This window comes from Channa argus, chromosome 13 (genome assembly GCF_033026475.1).
Source record: "Channa argus isolate prfri chromosome 13, Channa argus male v1.0, whole genome shotgun sequence".
In the NCBI taxonomy this organism is placed as follows: domain Eukaryota; kingdom Metazoa; phylum Chordata; class Actinopteri; order Anabantiformes; family Channidae; genus Channa; species Channa argus.
The window spans coordinates 24,673,072-24,695,293 of record NC_090209.1 but is presented as its reverse complement, the minus strand read 5'-3'; the positions used below and the strand labels follow the sequence as shown (position 1 = coordinate 24,695,293).

Here is a 22,222-nt window from a genome sequence, read left to right as displayed (position 1 = left end):
AAGTACTGAGCGAAACGAACTCTCGCGATACTTACATGACAGCGTGATTCCCATTAGTGACTTACGGATTTGTCTTTTTTTTTTTTTTGGATTATTGCCAGTGATGTGTACAGTTAATAACCAGTCATAAATGAGAATTTAAAAAAAATGTGAAGATATAAGGCTGTTTTTCCTTCTCTTGCCCACCTTATCTTAATAGCCTGCTTATCTTAGAATTTCCTCTCTAGACTCAGTAACAGAGACTAACTAATGAATAAGTGTAGTGGAGCAAAAAAAATCTTTTTAAAAATGAGGAAAATCAAACATACAAATGTGTTGGGTTTTTCTTATTGTACTTTTATTTGTAACTAACTATAGTTGTTAGTTACTTTTCAGAATCTGGGAAAAACAGAAGTACAGAATATTCATCAAACTGTATTGATGCCCATTGTGGGAGTCACAGGTAATGGTAATTAAAACCATTAACCAAAGTGCATAATACGGTTAAAAGAAGCTTCATCTTTATCAGATGCAACATTAATACCCATTGATGTCAAAAAAATGACAATTTAATATTAGTCTGAAATGAAAAAAACATTTTGCTTAAATACTTTGTTTCTATACTCAAACGTATTTAAGCTAATGCTTTTGCACATTTATATTTGAGAGTATCTGTACACTGAACCTGCCACTCCTGTACTGTTTTCTTGCTCTTATTTGAGTCAGTCCCACTGTTATTTTACCCCTCACCTTTTAATTAATTTCATTAATTGTACTGCTGCTCTGCTCGACTTTGGACACTGAGTTTTTAGACACCTTAACATTCATTTTTGCATAATATACTTATGTGAGCTGCTGGATGCAAACATCTTACCTCTGGATGACTAGTGATGGCATTTTTTTAATCACTTTCCAATTAATAAGTTTGACGACTGTAAGCAGCGTGGCCAAAAGAAGCTTCGTAGTTGACACATTCAGCCCTAAATGTGCTGCGAAACACATTAAATTCCATAACTTGTAACATAAAAAATAACTGATCTATAAAATAAAAGGCTACACAATGGAGCTAGAACAGCTGCAGGAAACAAAGAAAAAACATGAGGCTTTTGTAGATTTTATAAGTTTAAGTAGATAATAAAAAAATATATACAAATATTTTATTTCTTCACATTGCATTGTCACTTTAAAGAACATTAATTTAAGAACGAGCACACAATAAAAGCCTTCCAGCCTTTGTCTTCAACACCATCTCAAATTAGTGATGCACTGTTTCAGTGTACAGGACAACACAGGTTAGTGTTGTCAGGAGTCACAGATGTAACTTTAGTTTGATCAGTCTGCAATAAAGAGCCCATTTAAACCCGCGGTTAGATGAGCATCCTGAGCAGAACCCGTCTTGGTTATGGCAGAGCAGGTCAAACACCTACATAATGTTTCAGTATCTTCAATTTTACATTCTTTGGCTGCTTGAGAAAAAACTGGAAATCTTGCTTTGTGTCCTCAAAGGAGATGACGAAGGAGCTGGATGAAGAGAAGCATGAAAAAGTTCTCAAAAATGTCACAAATCAGCAATAGTTATTCATTTTAATATTATTCATTAGCAATATTTAACCTGCTAGTGTCTAATGTAACTCGTTTCAAAATACCTTTTCCTCTTATTTGCATTATTTGGTCATAAGATGGGATCTGATCTCACTCACCTCCACCTGCTCTTTGCTGGTCTTCACTCACAGCAGGAACATCTGCAGCAGATGTGGACTGACCGATCAATGCATCCAACATCTCTTTGTACTGCTTCTTATGGTGAGGCCGAATAAAAACTCCGAATCCTTCAGAAAAGAAAGACAAAATTCATATTGAAAAGCCACAAATGTACAGGACGTGGAAAGTGCACGTAGTCATTTGGAAGAACCTACTGACTAGTAGGTGAAAGTCCTCATCTCGCTCTGTGAACAAGCTCACCACTGTTGCCACCAGGTTTTCATAGTTCTCTGTCTTCTTGTAGCTTTGAATGGCCTGAAAGAGCTGAGCGGACTTTTCTGCTCCCAGAGCTTTTTTCACGTCACTCAGAAAGGCAGCGTGGACCTCGTTCTTCGCAACAGAAGCTAATTAGCACAGGTAGAGAGGTACTGGAGTTCATTTCATATTTAATGAGCCATCTACTCAAGGTACGTTAAAAACCTGAACACAATAATAATCTTCAGCCAACATACAGTTCAATATTCTAGTTCCTAAAATATGAATATTTTAAACTACCCAAGACAGACTGCATATAGGATTTGAGAGGATTCAGATTCAATAAGCAAATTCAGATTCAGTTTGATCCCTAGCAACCAGACGACATACACAGGAGACTGTGACTCAGTCCACACTCTCTTTTGGTGTTTTTGGGATCAAGACTAAAGCATCACATGGTTGGAATGGATTTTATTAAAAGAACAAGAAAGAACACATGAAGCAGGAGCTACCAGCTTTATGAATTACTGCCTACTGCAGCTTTTGCAATGTAGAAAATTAGTGTTAAAAATATGATACATTTTTAGACCTTAATACTTGTGGGGTTAATTTATTTACATTTCTTGAACATCCTGAATCTTTTACGTCCGCTAAAAGGCTGTGATGTCCTACCAGTTTGAGGCTGTCTTACTCCTTGCTGGGTTAGGTGGTGTCCTCCTCTGTTGAGCTGCTGTGTGTTCAGCTGAGCGCAGGTGGACGTAGTCAGACCCGCTGTAGAAGTTTTGCCTGACGCTTTAAGAAAAGAAAACATCCTTTGTGAATATTGTGTCAGTTAATTCTTCCATTTACCTGAAGACTGTTTGGGTTGGGGGGAAGTTTGCATACTACTCTGCAGCATCAGCGCTTTCTTCTCGTCCTTAGACAGTGTGTGATCAGGCTTGAATCCGCAGCCTTGCCCAGTCATCTCTTGGCATCTCTCATCAAATCGCTTCTTGTGATGTGGCCGGACAAACTGGTAGAAGCCTGAGACACAGACGCCGTGTTAGGATCAACTAGTCCCGCAAAGTTATCATCTACAGACACATCCGTATTATTATGCTGGTTGTCTTGAGGAGTAAAATCTGTTTATCAGACCTGCCACAACAGACAAAGATAAAGTAGAAGTGAAGACTTGACTTTTACCTATATGACCTCTTCGTCGCTTTATTGCGTTAGAGTTTCACAGTAACATTTGTATCCAGTGTATCCCGCTCTGGCTTTGAGGCTCACGGTTTGTTACAGACGTACCTCGCAGCAGACTGTGAGTGTTAGCGTCTTCAGCTAAGACGGCTGTCTCAGTCAGCAGGACATCCAGGTCGTCTTTCTTCTTGTACGTCTGCAGAGCCTCTATGATGCGATCAAAGTTAACCTGGCTCAGTGACTTCTTCATCTCTGCCAGGAACTTCTTAGCCCTAATGGCTTTGTCCTCCTCAGACACATCCTCCGACATGCTCGCTTTCTTTACCGGCAAGAGAGAAAAATACACTTCTTACATCTTCACACTGAGGGATGTTTAAACACAGTTTATCACCAAACACTTGCTAAAGCAATCTGATCAAGTCCATAACAACAAGTACTATGTATCTGAATGGTCCTGACCAAAGGGGACTAAGGAAAATATCACGTGTGTTTCAATTCTTTGATAACTTAAATTAAATGGTAGCTCGGCATAATACGCTATTACTGTGATACAAGTCCTCTTCTGCTGTGACAACTGTGCTGGCCCAGGTTACAGAATTTTTCAGTTTTCTAGAGTTAAAAATTTCAACTATGGCCTGGTAGTATTTGCTAATAGATGTCAGCAGTGCTTGCATAAAGCATCCGGAAAAGCAGAAAATCGCGTACCTGTTCTTGAACCAGTTTGATTTTACGTTTCCCTCCCCGCAATTCATTGTCCATCCTCTTGTCATTTTGGAGACGTAGCGTAGACAAATGATGTGCCTTCAAAACACAAGTATTTAAATCAACTAATTAGCATCTTCTTCTTAGAAAATAAAACTCCCAAATGATCCCAAATTGCAAGACAGACCAAGGTGTCTTAGAGAACGTTTGCTACCTTCTCCTCTCCCGCATCACCGTCCTCCCCATGGCGATGGTCACCCCGCTCCAGAGCATCCAGCAGGTTGGCAGGTCTCCTCTGACTCCCCTGCACCTCACACTCATACTCAATACAGATCTGAGCCATCCCTTTGGCTCCAGTGTGCTCATCTGTGACAACACGAAACAAGACATTGAAGAACTCCTTCACAGTCATAGAAAGCCTCTCTTCATAATCATACTCACTAAGCTTCCTCCTTTTCAGGCTGGGAAGGTGGGCGTCCAGGGCCTTAGCTTTTGGGGCAAAGCAGCTTTGGGAAGATGAGAGGAAAGTGGAGGAAGAGGACTGAGCGTCTGGCAAACACACTGTACCACTGCTCTCTGCTGCAGCCTTCTTCTCTATCACAGGCCTCTGGAACATTCAAATGCAGTCAGTGCAAGCTGACAAATTACACTGAAACAATACCAAAACAATCAGGAGGGATTTTGTGAGGCTGGAGCTTTCATCTCCCTGGACTCAGGTAAGTGCTGCATAAAATAGAACCAGTATAACCATTACAATGAGACATATTAACACATTTTCAGGTGCAGTCTAATAGAAATTCTGCAACAGATGCAAATCAATCAGGTCAGAGGGACTGGATTCACAATGTACATGTAATTGTGTCCTTCTCATTATATATGCATTTAGAGGATAAGGCCAATGATTTTCTATACATTTGTTTTTATCAACCATCCGAATAAAAAGATTAAAAACTGACAATGAATTGCGTCTCACTCACTGTAACGTCAGATTTTACCATTAACAACACATTAGTGGGTGAGACTGCTCACCATCACTTTTTACTTTACTTTTGTTTGGAACAAATCCATTTCGGGGCTAGTAAACCAGCGACGGTCATTCTTTGATGGTCGGTTGCACGGTATCAATGAATTTGTGCTTTGTCTTTTTTACCAGTGTACCCGAGTGATCAGCTGTGCAAGGTCATTACAAATATTGAGGGAGAGGACACATTTAAAATGTTCGCAACACTGCAGAGAATGTGGCTTAAATATAATGAACTTCTGCACCTAGTGAGTCCCGCAACACATGCAGACCCTGCATGACATCACTCGACGAGGGAGTGAAATTATAGAAACTGAAAAACTAGAACCTACCAATTTCTGTGCAACCCTGAAGAACTGAGAGACATCACGAACCACATTCCCGAAGCGGTCATACAGACGCACATAAGGCCTGACCCAGGATGGAAGTTGAGCTCGGGCATCTGTGCCTTTAAACCTGTGGGAAATATCAAATGTTGGATAATGTCTTTGGAGGCTCTGGAGGATCATTTCAAACCTTAATGCAGACACAACACACAACAACAAGCTGAGGGCAAAAGCTGTTCTCCATCATAAAGTGAACATACTTTTGGAGCTAATATATCGTTTTCAGATGCCTTTTTTGCAGCAAATTATCACATTGACAGACCAGCAATTAAAGAGTGCTTGGCGTTTTTCCTGGAAGTGAATTCACTATCACAAGATACATTTTTATATCGATTCATCGTTCTTCTGTTATTTTCTTTAATCAGCCGTTTGTGCCACTTCAGAACAAATCTGGCCAGATGTTGATGACTGAAACCCCCATTTCTGACCTCTGATCACACAGGAAGATGGCTCCAAAGTCCTCCTTGTGGCGAATGACTCTCCCGATGGCCTGGTTCACAGCTCTAAAAGCCTGCTGTTTGTACCACTCCTGGCCAGTCAGGTACTGACCCCCCACACACAGGGAATGACGGAGCAAAGATATCAACAACTTTAAGACCGAACCACAAAAAGAGTATAATTATTATTCTGTTAAACCCAGTAAGAAGTTTCCCCTGTACCTTCAGGCCAGGAGCTTTCCTCCGGCACATCTCATCCAAGAACTGCATCTTCAGAATGACTCGAGGATCCATCTTTGGAGGAAAGGGAAGTCCAGTGATGATGACGCCCCGACCAAAAGTGTCTGCAAAGTCCAGACCCTCACTAGCCTGACAAAGTGAAACAATTATTTAGATGCTTTTACATAAGCTTACATATGCTATAAGGGACATTAAAGGTTCTTTTCTGTCACTGTCATGATAATCATATTACATGTAGAATTTCATTTAAAATATTGTTAAACTAAATCTCTATGACACATCTTGTAGTGGAAAGATTTAATGGTGCATAGCAGGCTTCTTTTAAGATTCAGGATTTATTTAATAAACTGTGTTGACATGTGTCAAGACATAAACACAAAAAAAGCTTAGTGTGCAGCTTTCAAAAACATCGTCTAGACTTTGAAATATAAATTTTTATTTATTATCTGAAGGCCTCCAGAAATTCTTTGACCTCATCAAGCACTACTTTATTACCACTTGGTGGTTTATTAAAAAACAAAAATAAAAATAAATACATAGTGATGTATTACGGCCAAACCTGTCAGCACATAAAGTTGTTAGAATCACTTCCCAACCGCGAGCTTTGACCCTTGTTTTGTTATTAATTTTTGTACACGTCCTACCAAAATTACAGTGTTAATTACAGTCATAAACTGTTTTCTTTCTCAAGTACTTTTACTTTTGTACTTTAAATACATGTAGGTAATCTGCTTAGTATTTTCACTTGAGTAAAAGATTTGAAGTAGTACTTTTATTACTTTAGGCCAATAACAGAACTTTTACTTGAGTATTACGTTTGTGTACTTCTACCACCTTTGGACACCGTTTATCACATTTTGCTGTGTAGCTGCAGACTGCTAAGAGGGGCCGTGCTGACCCTGTTCCACCTCGACATCCAGTCGTAAGACCACCAGTAGCAATGTTATGGCTAATAGGTGTTTGCTTCAGAAAACCAAATGAAAATGGTTCAGAGGAATGTAGAATCTTGTAGAAAGCATTTTCTGAACTTATGCTTTTTTTAAAAAAAAGACCTACTGCTGATGCTGTAGCCCAGTAATGCGTTGCGAATAAAAAAAATTTCAATAATGTCGCACTAGGAAAAAAAGGCGAAAGATCTTCTGGATATAATAAAAGTGCTCCATTATCCTGAAACATTTTAGGACAACTCCAGAGTCTGGACTCCGTAAACTCACCTTCCCTCGACACACTGCAAAGAACGATCCTCCTTTAGACGCTGGATCATTGACTTTACTGTAATATCCGTCAATAACCTTAAAACATAGAGGCAGAGTGCTGAGAAATAAAATAAAAAAAACAAAAAAACGAGATGGCAGATAAAGGCAGATGGATACAGACGTTTCATTAAATGACACTCACCTCATTAAAGGTGCCCTTTCCTTTAGGTTCAACAAAAATTGGCTTCAAGTTCTCAATGCGATCCGCTTGTCCGTTAGCCTGGTGACAGAACAACACACTGTAGGGGATTTTGCACAATAATATGAAAGCACTGATTAAAAAAAATTATCAGGTAACGGCGGTTATGAAAAGAATGTAGTGGAGAAAAGTACGATATTTGCCTCTGAACTGTAGTGAATTTGAACTAGTAAGAAGTAAAAATATATATATTAAAATATCTATAAGACGTTTTTACTGGTCTAAACAGCAATTTAGAACCACCACAAATGCTGTTCTTGTAATAAGTGTGACTATGCATCGCCTTATTTTTAATCTACTTCTGAGATTATCTTTGCCTCAGCTGTTACTTACTACTGCAAATATAACTTTGTTTGTGCAGAAAAATGATCAAATCCCTGAGATAATCTAACTGATGCTGTTGCACCAATACAACTGTACTGCATTTTATCTGGTGGCTGTGCCGAAACAATTTTAGGTTTTAAGTAATTCTGGTGAAGTTTGACTTACTCTCCAGAACTCCAGGGTTTTTTCCATTAAAGGGAAGGAGGGAAAAAACACTAACAGGCCATGAGGAACAACACGGCTCAGGTTGACTGAGGAGAGAACAGATCACAGGTCTGATTTTACAACAGTTAATCATTTAAAAAAAAAGTATCTCATAAGCCCCATGTTAGCACCGAACTTTTAGATGCTCATTTCAGCGAGAAAATTGTGCAGAGTCTAACAATTTGTTTACAGTACATAAAGTTGTGGTTCTTACCTACAGTGTTGCCTAAAGATGCCATGTTTTCAGGAAGAAACCTAAAACAAAAGTTTCACTATTCACTGCAAGTTATAATCAGAGGGTAAACCAGCTGCAGAGTTTGACTAGTTTGGTGTTAAAAGAACAGTTACACATGTCAGACAATACTATAACTGATAAACCCAAAAGGGTCTGACATGCTTCATACCAAGCAGCTGCAGGACACTTTTTTTTTTGGTTGTTGTTCTGTCGGCTAATCTCGCGAGTTCAGGGTTTTCAGATCATTGTCCGCATGTTGATTTGGCACAGTTTTTATGCCGGAGGCCCTTCCTGACGCAACCCTCCCCAATTTCTGCCGGCACTGCAGAGCTGGGGACGGAATGGGCTGTTGGGGGTTCGGTGTCTTGGCCAGAGACAACTGACCCTGTTGTCCGCAGACGACTGCCTTTACCAACTGAGCTGCATGACACTAACTATTCATATGTTGATGTAAGTGTGGAAGCTTGTGTGCAGAACACTAACCTTTTATCAAATGCTGAACTTAAGTGCACACCATCCGGGCCTTGTTCAATGATGCTAACAAAGATCTGGTCCCGCTCAATCACATGACGGTTCTCTAGAGACACTGGGAAGGGTCTACAGCAATGGCAAGGACAAAGAAAAAAAAAAACACCAATACAAAAAGAGACATTGGGATCAAGAACAAGAAAATCAACAATCAACTGCTTGAATGTTTTGGATTTTGATAATCTGGAAACAAGTCATCATCAAAACCTTCATGAATTGATATGTTTCAGCTTAAATTGCTCTTCATCAGGCTCAGTTGTCCTTTTGGTGTATTCACAGTATTTGTTGTGTTTTTGCTGATTCACGTCTTTTTCCAGAGAAAACGCATGTAGTGTCTTGTAATACTAACATTTATTTCACCCAAGTCTGACTAAAACAATATCTGGCACGAAATGTCTAAATAAGTCCGTTTTCCGTCGGACAAACTCCAGCTGAGATCATTATAAACTTTTTCCATCTTTGACTCACAGATCAGATGAATCATAAGTGTCTTGATGCCATATTCCACCCATTTTTAATAATGAATCAACTTGTAGTCCAAGAAATATTAAGTGACTGGAAATTTACCTTTCTGCTCTTAATTCATTTTGATTTGTACAGATCCGTTTTCACCTTTCTTCACTATTTTTTGTGAATAAAAGCTAAATTTAAAAAATTGCTTTAGGTTCAAAACACATTGTCATCGCGTGTGAATGAAACGGAGGGATGTTGAGGATCGACAGGTAACTCACATTCTCATCTCGGAGGTGAACGAGGACAGTGGAGAGAGGGTACCACTGGTCAGGATGATGCAGCGAACCCCCTGATTCACTAGATCCTGCATGCTGAAGCCAGGAGAGAAGCACCAGTAACTCAGAACATTGCCTGCAAGATGTAAAGAGACAAGTTATGTGGCATTTAAACAGATTCACAGGTCAGTGACAGGAACTTAACAGGATAAAACTTCAGGATCAAAAATCTATATCTTAACTTAACTGAACAGTTCTTGCCATAACAATGATCACTACAGTAGTCAAACAGTACCATTGCACAACACAACCGATTGTCTCAAACACTTTAAAAAAGGCAAGAAATTACACACACTAGTAATTAAAGACTGTTCCAGGTAACTGCCTTGTTAAGCTGGTTACAATATTGGCAGCAATGTTCAAAGCTAATAAAAGCCTCTGTAGCTCAGTTGGTAGAGCAGCTGTCCAACGACCACAGGGTCAGTGGGCTGATTCTGGTACCTGGTCAAGTCAGTCAATCCCAAGTTGCCCCGGTGGGTTAGGTGAGCACCTTGTGTGGCAGCCAGCATCATCAGTGTGTGTGTGTGAGAATGGGTGAATGTGAAGCCACATGGAGAAGTGCTTTGGATAAAAGCTCTATATGAGGAGACCATCTGCCAAGAGCCGCTACTTTCAGATATTTTTCTGATTGGTGCCCTACACCAGTGTCTAAATCAGCCTAAATGATTCCACACTTGTGAACACTTTAACTTAACAGGTCAAAGCCTGTGTATCATTACCTTGTTTCTTCGAGGATGCTGAAGCCCACACATCAGCACTCTGTTTTTTCTTGTTATAGCTGGTGTCTTTATGGATATGAACCTGGGTCAAACAAACATTGTATGTGTGAGCAACACGTGGCGAGAGGCGCAATAATTTCTGTTTATGGCTGTAAATGAACACGCACCTTAAAATGGGCAGTGTTGGTCTGCATCTGCAGTTGTCTGTCCTTTTCTGAAGGTTCCCCACAGAACACCAGCTACAAAATGAAGAAAGGAAAAACATGACTTTTGCTGAAGTAAATTGAGATATTGTTACTGCAACAGATCGATGAGTTCAGTGTACAGCAGCAGACCTGGTAGCCTACTACAAATACTTCCTCCCAAAGTAGCCGGCAAATTTAAACGTTTCTTAAGTGAACTACCAACTCAGTCTTTGTTCGACTCCCTCCACTTAAGTGTTTCTTCTAAGCCAACTACAACACGATTCCAACTTCAGGTAAAACACGGGCGTGAGACTGATATGGATCTGGCTGCACCCTTTTACTCTTTGAAAAAAAATTAGCCTGCCTGTGTTTGCCAAGTAACAGCAACTGTAATGGTTTTGGAGTTCGGATGCTAGTGTAACATAGTTAAGGAGTATTTCTGTTAAATCCTGTTAAAAAGGATCACTACATTCCCTACTGTTGCAAAATTAGTATGTATAAATCATTTTAATGCTTATGTTTTGTCTAGTTGTAATGATAAAATGTGCTCCTTATACTTATATGTTTTTGTTCTGAGAGGTGTCTCTAGGACACTACAGCACATGAAATTGTTGTTTGTGCTCGTCATCTCTTTCTTTTATTGCGGTTTTCTTGGGCTACTTTCCCTAGTTTCCCCTAGTTCACATCAGATACTTAACAACTATTCCTTGAAGCTCTGCATGTAACATACCTGTATGATGTCCGACAGCTTCTGCAGTCCACTTGTGTTCAGGAATATCCCCGTCTCTGATGAGACACACAACATATTAATATTAGTTAGTATTACTTCAGCCAACAATTTCTAAATGATATTTCTACTGTAACATGTTCTGTAGTATGTCACCAGCAAGAGTCCCGACATAACCAACAAAGCTATTCTATTCTACTACAGTTTGACGGGAAATACTGTAATATTCACTCCACTATATTTATCAAATAGAAAATACAATAGCACAAAAAACTACAATACAAAACCCAAGACAAAAACTGGTCTCCCTTTTCACAGGATGCAGAGTTGTTGGCAGTTCTCTCAAAGAGTTATTTCCCCTCTAAACATATCCTATGGTTAGAGTAAGAGTTTGAGGCCAAAAGAGGTAAAATTATTCCGTATTTCATAAAATGGAAAAGCACCAATACAAACACATTTATGCAGAAGAATTTTCTTTCCTCTCTGAATGCAGGATTGTAACTGTAAATGTGTATATCGCTGTGTTGTAATATAAACCGGTATTTTTCAAAAGTACTTCATCCACTAGGGCGAAGCACAATATCAGCATCTGTTTCTGGAATGTTGTCTCAATGAATTACACTCCCCTCAAGAAGTATTGGACCAGTGAGGCCATTTCCTTTAAAACAAGAAAGGAGTTCATCAGGATGAAGAAGTGGAATGTTTTACACCCACCAAGTCAATCTCCAGACTTTAGAGCTGCATTTTACTTAATAAAGAGGAGACTGAAGTGAGCTTCCCCACAAAACGATCAACCACGGAAAGAGGCATAGTAATACTTTTGCTTACATGAATGATACGTAGCTTCAAACAAACAGGTCTATATTCTAAGTTATGTATCAGATCCAGATCTAAATATCTGCAAATATAAGTGCAAATGTTGATCTCTTCTCTTATATTCATCTTTGGATATCAAACAGTCTAATGACTGAAGACTCCGTCTACAGAATTGGAATCACTGTTCCAATACTTTTGGATGGGAGTGTAGGAACAATTGTTTCCTCTGCATATGGATGATGAACAAAGACTGAGTTGTCAGTTCACTTAAGAAACATTTACATTTGACGGCTACTTTGAAAGAGACCGAGGCAAAAGGAGAATCTGCCTTTAACTGGATAAACTGTAGACAATGCGTGTGCTACTATTCTGTTATTGGATCTTTGTGCCTGAAAGTATATATTTTAAAACACTGTTTTTTCATAACTGTTAGAAAAGTGCAATTTTTTTTTTTTCATTCAGAGCCACATTCTTTTTATGCAAAACGTACTTGGCCAGAAAAGCTGATTCTTGACACGGGGGAAACAAAAAAAAAAAAAAAACAAAACTTAAAAATATTAAGAAATCAAGCCATACTGACGTCCTGCTAAGTATCCACTGATCTGCTCCAAGGCTTCATAGACAGCCGTCTTGCTGCTGTACGTCAGGTGGGCTCTCTCCAACAGCTCATAAATGAAGCTGAAACACAAACACAACACACTTTATTAGAATATTTTTGTGACGAGACAAAGCCGGATTCATAGGTTGTCCACTTCTCTTTGGGCTCAACTCAGGTTTGTTTGCTGCACAAATCTTACACCTTGGAAGTGGAGCCAAAATTAAATAGGAATGTGCTTGTTAAAATCCAATCGCCACTAAGTAGTAGATGAGAACATTTGCTTTGGAAATAGTGTGTGACACACTGATGGGTGCACTGACAGACATCGGTACTGGAAGCTCATGTTAGGGCAGAACCACTAGTCAGACCAACTACCACCACACGTTTAACTTACATGCCAGGTTTTGTGATGCCTTTGTCACTTGGGATGTCATATGAATCAATAGCAGCTTCCAGATCCAGAAGAATCTCTGTCAAAAGAAAGTAGTTATAGTTTTTGGAAGAAGCCCACACAGCACCGATGGATGCACTCAGATAAAACTTAAATACTTTAAAGAATACTTACGTTTGATTTTAGCAATCGTGTCTATGTCTAGTTTTAAACCTGAAACAAGAAAATGTCACCAGCTAAGTTGAATTACATGTACTACACAATTAGATTTGTTTAGAACACTGTTCATTCCAAAAGTATGACATCCTGCATGTGTGTGACCTTAGAGAATTTCTGACCAGAGCCGAGGGATTCCACGTTGAAGTCGTTGACGGAATCTCCACGGCTGACTTCTTTAGCCTGCTCCACCAGCAGCCTGTCCACAGCATTAATGGCTGAGGCTAAATCATAGGGAGTCAGGTCAAATGAGGTGGACTCCTCACAAGTCTTCTCCTGCAGACAACAGAAACATATACAGTAAATGTGTAGAAGCCATTTGTACAGTGTAACCTGTGTCTGTAACTTTTGGGTCCAGTAAGAGTCTTTGGAGCTACTGTTCAGACACCATACAAGTAGGAGCCTTCACTCGACTGGCAGCTGTTGCTTGCTGCAAATCATGACTTTATGGCAGAATTACGTGCTGCTGTTATGTGCATGGTGCACAATTCAAATTCCACTCAATGCAGAAATGTGACATCTGGATATTGTCATTTCAAGAGAGACTAAATGACTTGTATGTGATGGTGAAAGGCTTCAAGTTTAGGGTTAGCTGCTGCATTATGTACGAGTGCATTAGATGTGAAGATTTGAAGTTTGCCTATAGTGACGTGTGGGTGCTGTAAATACATTAACATCCTCAGTTTGATGTCAAACTCCTTGTGGCCTTGGTTTCTCCTGTCCTGATTAACTTAGCCTACTTATGTCGCTCCACTGTCAGGATCTGCACGTTGTGCCGTTGATGATCTATTGACCCAAACTGTCAGGAAGAGTCCTCAATCCTGGTCCTCAAGGGCCCCTGTGCTGCTTGTTTTCCCAACTAACCCTGCAATAACCACTTCTGATCAACTGGATCAGGCGTGTTCAGTCAATCAGAAGCTGGAACATACCAATTCACTTTGTCTTCCCTCACTCTACCCTCTTCTAAGATGGTATTTCTTGACCGAACATACCTAATCCAGGTAACCAGCAACGGCTACTGCAGAGTTAGTTGGAAAGAAAGGGTCCTTGGGGACCAGGCTTAAGGATCACTGCTCTACAGGATAATCAGTAAAAGAATATGGATAAATGGATCTGGTTGTTTTGTTTGTACCTCAACCTGGGTTGGTGTGCACGCAACAGTCATTACTGCTTGTGTAGACTAGAACTGGACTGCAACTGTGCAGACAAATCTTGTATAAGTCTTATAAAACTCAAATTTTAACACTTTCAAAAGGGCACGAACAAGCAATTAGTCAATGCAAAAAACATATACATACATACATGTAAATTCAATAACGACACTCTAAAAGAGAGTGATCAATCATGATTAATCCGTTATGACGGCCATTCACAGGCCGCAAAAATGTCCAGGACAGCGTCTTACCACATTGTGAGCTTCATCAAAGATGACCACAGCTCCGTTCAGCTCAATGTTGTGTGCCCTGCGGCTCTGTGAAACAAGCACAGGGCACAAAAGAGGAGCAATTATTTGGTTGTGTAACGTGATGACTAATCAGGACCATAAAGTCCATGTTCATTTCAAATTATTTTCAAGCAAATCCTTGTTGAAAACTTGCAGTTTTCTTAAATCCGTACTAAAAGATGGGTCAGCTCACCTTTGGATCCAGCAGATAGTTGTATGGCATAAAAACTATGTCTGCTTGCTGCTTAAGGGAGCGTGAGAGGTAGTAAGGGCAGACCCTGGAGGAAAATAAGTAAAAAGCACAAGTTCAGGTAGGAATGTACACAATGCACTCGCCCACTATGCCCCTCTACAGAAAAATCCAAATAAACAGGATTCCTCATGCTAAAACACTGAATAAAGGTCAAAAAGATCATGGATATCACGGATTCAGCCTCTCTCTTACTCAGGTTCACTGTCTCAGACAGTCTACGAATTTAAACAATTTTGGCCTAATGTCATGATGATTTCTAAATGGTCAGCACTTATATGCCGCACTGCTTCTCATTCACCCATTCGCACTCACAGACACACTCACACACACACACACTCACACACCGGTGGGGGAGCTGCTATGCAGCTGGCCAACGTTCGTCAGGAGCAACTAAGTTGGGGTTCAGTGTCTTGCTCAAGGACACTTTGACATGTGACCTGAGGAGCCGGGGATCGAACCAACAACCCTGGCTTGGGCAGACAAGCAACTACTAGTATTTATACTCCAAACAACTTTTAACAGAGAGAATAATCCACATTAGTCAATTATAAAGAGAAAAAAAACAAGTTACTGTTTCACACCTGTGTTTGTTGCCATATTTGACTAAGTCTTCCACATCAAGGATCGAGTTCACCAAGTCTCTGTCAGTGCTCTTCTCTAGAGAAGAAGAGATAAACATTAAGATGTGTACAAGCAGCATTTAACAACTAGATACTCTAATTACTCCATCACTACAAGAAAAACAGGACCTCCAACTGTTTTCTTTGGTTAATCATCCAGGACGATTCACGATGTTAAAAATACCACTTGCTTACAGATTGATCCTCTACATCATTGTCTCTGGTAGCTCAGTGCACTGGTTTTGTGTTGCCCTGTACTCAGGTGTTACCTTCAACATTATTGTAGTAGACACATGACCTGGTGGAAACTTTTCCTCGGCACATGTGGACCTGGAATACACAGAAAATAAAACCTGTAAAGATTCAATGCCAGAACTTTTTAGGACACAGAGCAACATATGCAGAGGTAGCAATGATCGGCTCATCCACACAAACTGAGCAGTTACCGTTTAAGATATTTCCACCTCCTTTTGTTACAGACACCAGATTAGCCCCCACATTGTGCTGAGTCGGGAGAATCGTAAGGGTCTGGAGGTGGGTCTGCATCCGCTTTGAATTTGAATGAAATCTTACAGTTGTAGTTTGCTTACTTTAACGTGGTTGCTCTCCTGACGCATCACCTCTTGGTTTATGCACAGCTGCTCCCTTGATCCCAGCAAAGACACCTTTGGCCTGAATCAGTAGACACATAAGTTTTATAGAAGCAGAAGCAAAATGCACCGTATTGTAACTTCAGACCAAACGAAACAGTCTGTGTCACTATTGTGCAGAGATTGTTTTGTAGATTGTTTGTAGATTGTTTTATATAAGTGCAGACCATTTAAGATCACATTACTTTCAGAAACAATCTTATTATTGATACATCTCTTTGTAACTATAGACATTTATTCTATTCTGAACAAACTGAATCTCCTCAAACATCTTTGGTCCACTCACAAATTTAGACAGTGTCATCATGGAGCTGCTCTAACGTCGTAGCTTCATACATACTTTATAGAATATTTCTAGCATCTTGTACAGTTTAGAAAAACCATTTACCTGTATGAAGTGTTCTTTAACTCATTGATAACCTGTGTGAGCTGAGAGTGTGTCCTAGATGCGTATATGATCTTGGGAACATCTGTGTAGTAGGCTGGAAGAAAAAAAAACATACAATAATAACACAAGCATTATTCCAAATTCTGTTAATTTGAATCTGACACGATAAAAGCTAAATGCAGATAAAATGGCACTGGTGCTTTTAAGTCTCTGTCAGTGAGAATCTTGTATCCGTCTCGCTCTGGTGTTAACCTTATGCTGGGCCCAGAAGAACAGAGCCCATAAATGCTTCAAACTGCACGCTGCCTGGCACGAGGAGTTAAACATACTTGGAGTGTCTCCGTCTGTAGCAGCCGTCCCCCACGAGGACAGGGATGTCTTTTGGAACATCTCCTCCCCGCCCAGCCTCTCTGCGATCTTGCGGGCAGAGATAGTGTCCTTGAAGTGCTCCCTCCAGGCCAAGGTGGCACACAGCAGGCACAGGGTTTTACCAGTGCCTGTTGGACTCTCCAGAACCCCGTTCACCTTCTGAAACAGACATGTACACCAGCTCAAACTCTACAGAATCTTCATTCATTTCTTTCTTTTTTTTATTATTATCATCGCCAGATCAGAATTCCTGTTGGAAGGAACATTGTTTTCATCACCAGATGCCCCCCAAAAAATATTCAACCTTGGAAATGAGTTGCTGCTGGAAGAATATAAACCCGTTAAGAAAATAAAATCAGTGTTAAAAGAGGGTAAAACTACACACATGATTTTAACTGTACAAGATTTTTTGTTTTTTACATTGATTAGAAAACTGATGTTCCTCAGCCCCATTTTTTGTGACCAGTAACGGAGGTGGGTTAAAAGCTGCATTTAACTGATGGTTCGTTAGGTTGAACTCTCCCAATACTCAGTCCGTTTAAAGATAACAAGGGGTGTGAAGTCAAAGCTGTGACTGCTTAAAAATTAAAACAGACGAGAATATTTTTCCTCGTGGACTCGTGAAAATATCGCCCCACGTTTAAAGTCTTTCGGCGCCTATTGAACATCGCCGGTTTAAATAAGTTGCACCACCTCTGGGAGCCGACGTCCGCTGATGTACGATGCAGCCTGGTCTTGGCAACATTATACCCCGTGGCGGCTCGTTATGCTACAGTGGCAGCTTTGACCCCCACCAGCTGGAGATACCGACCTTCTGCAGACATTCGATCACTTTGTCCATGTAGTCCTTCTGACAGTCGTACGGCGGAAAGGGGAAATTCACCGTCACTTGGCGCAGATTCAGGGAAGGCATTGTTTTATCTCCTAGCTTAAGGAACCGGGTGTTAAAAAAATTCCACTTAGCTCCGGGTCCACCGTGACAACTGTGTGACGGGGGACCAGTTCCCAGTGGCGAACGTCAAACGGAGGGGAGCCGACCTCCTGCTTTAAGTCTGAGTTTGGCGCCAGCTTTCCGGCTTCGAGCCGCTGCCCATGCGCACTGTTGTCGTGATGCGTTCAAGCGCTGACAGAACATGGGCCTTAAACGCAACTCTCATAGAAGTGTGCAAGTACTTACAGATATTCCACTACAAAGCACCAGTATTACTCAAATTGAAGTACATGGTCGGAATGTAAAACAATGTAAACAGCATTGAAAAATGTAAATGTTACGTCACATCTAGTCTTGATTTGTTCAACAAAGTGGAAAGTTGTGCAGATGGGAATCAACAAAAAGGCAGATTTTAACCACTTCATGTAGTGACAGGCAGTTACTCTATATTACATCATCATTTCTTAGGATGTGTTTCATAGGATTTTACATCTGCAAAAACTTGTTGAGTAAAACATATTAATTGCAAAGTGACTTGAAATGGAAATACTCTACTAAAGTGAAATTAGAGCTTTTAAGGTTTGGTAATTATTGTTTTTCTGGGTTTTGTTTTTGTGATAAAATGGTTAATCGGATTGTTTGGCTTCTAAGAAAAAAAAAAGAATCTTTAGTTTTTCCATCGGTCATCTAATCCACTATTTTTACAGCCTACTTGCACATAACAGTAACAAAGTTTCATAAGCTTTTAATAGGTTTTATTTGCAAAAAATCTCACATTATAAGTAGTAACTAAAGTCATTTTAAAACAGTTAGTGTAATAAGAGAGTTGACTATAAATTGTGACTCATTTAAGTGTAACCAAGAACATAACAGGTTTTAAAAACTGCCAAATGAAGTCTGAAACCAACAGGACTCTGATCATTTGTAGGACCAGGTGTCAAAGTAGTGCAGTTATTTCTGAACATTTGATCTGCAGGGTCAAGAAATCACAGACCACACACACACACATCAATTACACAATTAGTACATCCTTTATTCTATCATAGTGAAATACAATAACAATGAAATAGGTCAACACTGGACAATCTAATTCTCTTCAGCCGTGGGCAGAACAATCTTGTTTGGGTCGTAGTAGTTCTCATCTATGAGGGGAAGACCCTCCATCTCTCTCTGCTTGATCAAATGCTCTGCCTCCCGTCTTGCCCACTGCCGCATCCTAGAAAACACACCCAGAGCAGAGGATAGTCAAGTATGTAATTGATCCAATATCACATAGATATATCACAACAGCATTAACGTTTTTCTAGAAACATTATTTTTTTTCACCCCAGTAGTCATTGTGTTTTCAATCTTTTTATTCTGTTCCTTTCATAGGTTATTGTTCCATTAACATAATTTTAGGGTTTTAAAGCTTTCATTAAGCTCTTCTTCAGCTTTTGGTGCTAACAACATATTAAATTAATTTCAAACCAACCTTTCTCATATGTCATTATGGGGTATTGTTTTGTAGGAATTCTGGATTCATATTCAATTCAGGAATTCAGGATTCTGAGGAAAATAATGAATTTGATCCATTTTGGAATGAGGCTGTAACGTAACAAGATTTGGAAAAAGTTAATCACCGTACATAAGCAGGTTTTTTTCAGCTTTGTCCCTCTAAAACTCTGGTGGACACCTGTGTCTCTTGTGCCTACATGTGGGCAGGGATCCCATGTCAATAGGGTTTAAGGGTTAATGATGTTTGTTGGCACTTATACCTTCACCGGACAGTTAATAGTGGAGAACAAAAAAAACAGCAGACAGGAAACAAGGGGGAAGAGTGGGGACAAAGCTCTCAGGCCCAACTCGAGCCATGAATGTTGCAGCACCAGTGTGCACTTTAGCCATTCAGCTTCCAAGGTGCTGCTCAATGAGCTTTTGTCAAAACCTTTAGATAAGTGCACATTTCTACACTACTGCAACAGTACAAGTGGATAACCTTACCTTATTTCTTGATATGTTTTTTTTTTTTACAAACACATTGTTAAGCTGTGACTCTGACTTTGTCTCATGTGTTTTTGCTGTTATATGGATGGGTTGATTTCACTATGATCATTTTTGAAAGCTGCAGTTGAATCGTATAATGTGACTCTAGTTCTCCTTCATTTCCAGAAAGTATTCAGGCCTTAAACCTTTTTGCAATAAATAAGACACTTTTTCTTTACATTTAAATACTTTTGGAAAAAAGTACATCTTCATTTTGTCATTAATAAATCTTATAAGTTAGCGGGAAAACACATTAATGTGTGCAAAAACTGAATGTGTGAATAGTCAATCACTGTATATAGATGAGTTAGGATTTGGACACTTCCCCGAATGGCAACAACATTTCTGACTTAATTTTGGATAAAAAAACTCAATACAAGTCTGTTTTGATTTATCCATTTTCTGCATAGGGATAGAAATGACACTTTTACTCATTCCTGATCACTCACCCATGGTCTGGTAAATAGTGGATAAATGTTCCACCGATAACAAGAGCCACCGAGATGCCAAAGAAGAAGCCCAGTCTCATGTTCCACTCATCCACCACAGGATCGCTGGAGAAGCCATGGTAATCTGGATTCTGGCCAAACCCAAAGAGGAAAAAATTATGGAAGCCTTCAGATACACTAAAGTTCAGTAAACAATAAATTTTGTATATTTGAACTTTGTACTATATTTGAACTCTGGAGTATTTCCATTTTATGGAGATTTTACTCAACTACAATTCAGAGAGAAATCATGAATCTTTGACTTTTCTATCTCACGGTTTTAGTTACTAGTTACTAGTGCACATGTAGTTTCTTAAAATAATTAAAAATATATATTATTAATATTGATATTATTATTATTATTATTATTATTACAGATTAACCTGCCGTCAGTACATAAAGGGGCAACAATCAGTTTCATGTTTGATCGACACCAAGCAGCAGAAAACAGATTTTTGGCTGTGTGTTGTTTAAGTTCTAGGGGACTTTGGTTTGTTCCATTCTCTGAACGTTTGGGGAACAATTCTGGATTTGACTTGTATGTTCATGTTCAACAGCATCGGATTCAGTTGTGTTAAAGATTGTTTCCTCACTTAATTACTTGCAATTTTGCCCTTTATAAACACATTAGAACAAGTACTATTCTTCATCTCCATTTCACGAAGGAAATTCATAAAAACTGCATTTCATATAGATACAGATAGAGATGATTGTTTTGCAAACACCAAAAATGTACAGTAGGTTTCCTGGATTCATAGACGTTCACTGTGGTTGTTGTCTAAGCAGAATAAACCATCAATCCAAACGTGTAGTAGCTGTAACTAGCTAACATCAGCCAGCTGTGCATCGGTTTTTAACACACAGCTACACAAAGTACGGTGAACAATTCGTATCACAGCTCATTAGTTAAGTCACGTTGGTCGTTTAGTAACTGTAATATGTTCACAGAAACTACTGTTACCGTATCACGGACAGTAACTCACCTTGACATACGGGCTGACCTCGGCGTGTCCAGCCGTCTCAGCTGCAGGGTGCAGCTCGGTCACAGCGGCCGAACCTGCGGCACCGGTCGCCTTAGACTGAGACACGAACCGAGCCGGTGGATTGCAGAGCAACCGGGGCAACACGGGCCCGAACCGTGAAAGTCGGGTCAACATTTTTGACTGTTTGTGAAGGACCCGGACCCGGAAATAGCGTATTTTATTTTTCTTCTTCGTTTCCTTGAGGGTAAACGGTGCATCAGCGCCGCCAGGAGGTGATCGACGTTAATGCACCCCGAAGATTTGACAGGGTGCTAATAGCAGAACCGTCAGGATTACATACAGAATCAGTAAGTCAAGGCTAAAAGAAAAGAAAAAAGGCTAAAACTATTTTAATTATTGAGTATGTTTTTAATTTTAGTACACATAATGTTTAAGAGTAAAGCAGCCTTCTGTCAATAATTCTTTAATTTGAAGCTCAATGTGCTGAACACTGCAGACTCACATATTCTGGGTAAAGTTCATTGGGACTAGGAACTTTTTAAAAAACACAGTTTCTCTTCCTGCAGTTCCACTGATTAAAGTGCAGTGGTGCTTCCTGTAGAAAACGCTCGTGGTGTTCGTTCTGCCCAACGACTGGCTACTACCACAGTAGTAGTGTTTAATGAGCTACTTTTCAGGACTTGGTCCATTGTTCAGAACAGAAATGTAGAGCCGCTTTACTGGTTCCTTTACTAAACTACATGGTTTAGGCAGCTTTTGGCCAGAATGTTCTGTAGGTGTGTGGAAATGATTTGGCTGTTTGGCTATTTCTATTTTAGAAATGTTTGGTTAATTTCAGAAAGGGGTCTCTCTGAAACTATATTTGAGCTTTGACCAGCAATAAACGCTTAAGGGTCCGTTGTCCACGAGTCCCAGGTCCTGCTCCTTTTTCCATATGTCAAAAGGTTGGTTTTATGCGGATCAGCTCAGCTTTTTGTGGAAGCCT

At 39.8% G+C, this 22,222-nt stretch overlaps 2 protein-coding genes across 8 annotated transcripts; both read right to left on the bottom strand.

Moving 5' to 3' along the window:
- Positions 1–1,183: 1,183 nt before the first annotated feature.
- rtel1 (regulator of telomere elongation helicase 1) lies at positions 1,184–17,905 on the bottom strand. Of its 7 annotated transcripts, XM_067528458.1 has the most exons (33): positions 17,622–17,905; positions 16,771–16,969; positions 16,442–16,535; positions 15,994–16,075; positions 15,673–15,733; positions 15,365–15,440; positions 14,724–14,808; positions 14,492–14,557; positions 13,209–13,362; positions 13,045–13,083; positions 12,874–12,949; positions 12,462–12,559; positions 11,069–11,124; positions 10,321–10,392; positions 10,154–10,235; positions 9,378–9,510; positions 8,602–8,715; positions 8,098–8,138; positions 7,845–7,930; positions 7,299–7,376; positions 7,115–7,192; positions 5,883–6,029; positions 5,652–5,767; positions 5,170–5,293; positions 4,258–4,423; positions 4,031–4,182; positions 3,820–3,915; positions 3,223–3,433; positions 2,821–2,958; positions 2,608–2,727; positions 1,896–2,084; positions 1,680–1,808; positions 1,184–1,500 (listed from the first exon to the last, which is right to left on the bottom strand). In XM_067528458.1, the coding sequence occupies exons 1-33, from the start codon at positions 17,721–17,723 to the stop codon at positions 1,430–1,432; spliced, it is 3,531 nt and encodes a 1,176-aa protein (XP_067384559.1). In that variant the 5' UTR covers positions 17,724–17,905; the 3' UTR covers positions 1,184–1,429. The 7 variants fall into 7 exon arrangements, 5 of the variants coding, with proteins under 5 accessions (XP_067384559.1, XP_067384558.1, XP_067384560.1 ...); XR_010916430.1 differs by having other exon boundaries at positions 1,900–2,084; positions 4,031–4,423; XR_010916431.1 differs by having other exon boundaries at positions 1,942–2,084; positions 4,031–4,423.
- Positions 17,906–18,753: 848 nt separating this feature from the next.
- Positions 18,754–21,458, bottom strand: ndufb11 (NADH:ubiquinone oxidoreductase subunit B11). The gene is made up of 3 exons (XM_067528456.1): positions 21,238–21,458; positions 20,216–20,346; positions 18,754–18,957 (listed from the first exon to the last, which is right to left on the bottom strand). The coding sequence occupies exons 1-3, from the start codon at positions 21,409–21,411 to the stop codon at positions 18,828–18,830; spliced, it is 435 nt and encodes a 144-aa protein (XP_067384557.1). The 5' UTR covers positions 21,412–21,458; the 3' UTR covers positions 18,754–18,827.
- Between the last annotated feature and the right edge of the window lie 764 nt (positions 21,459–22,222).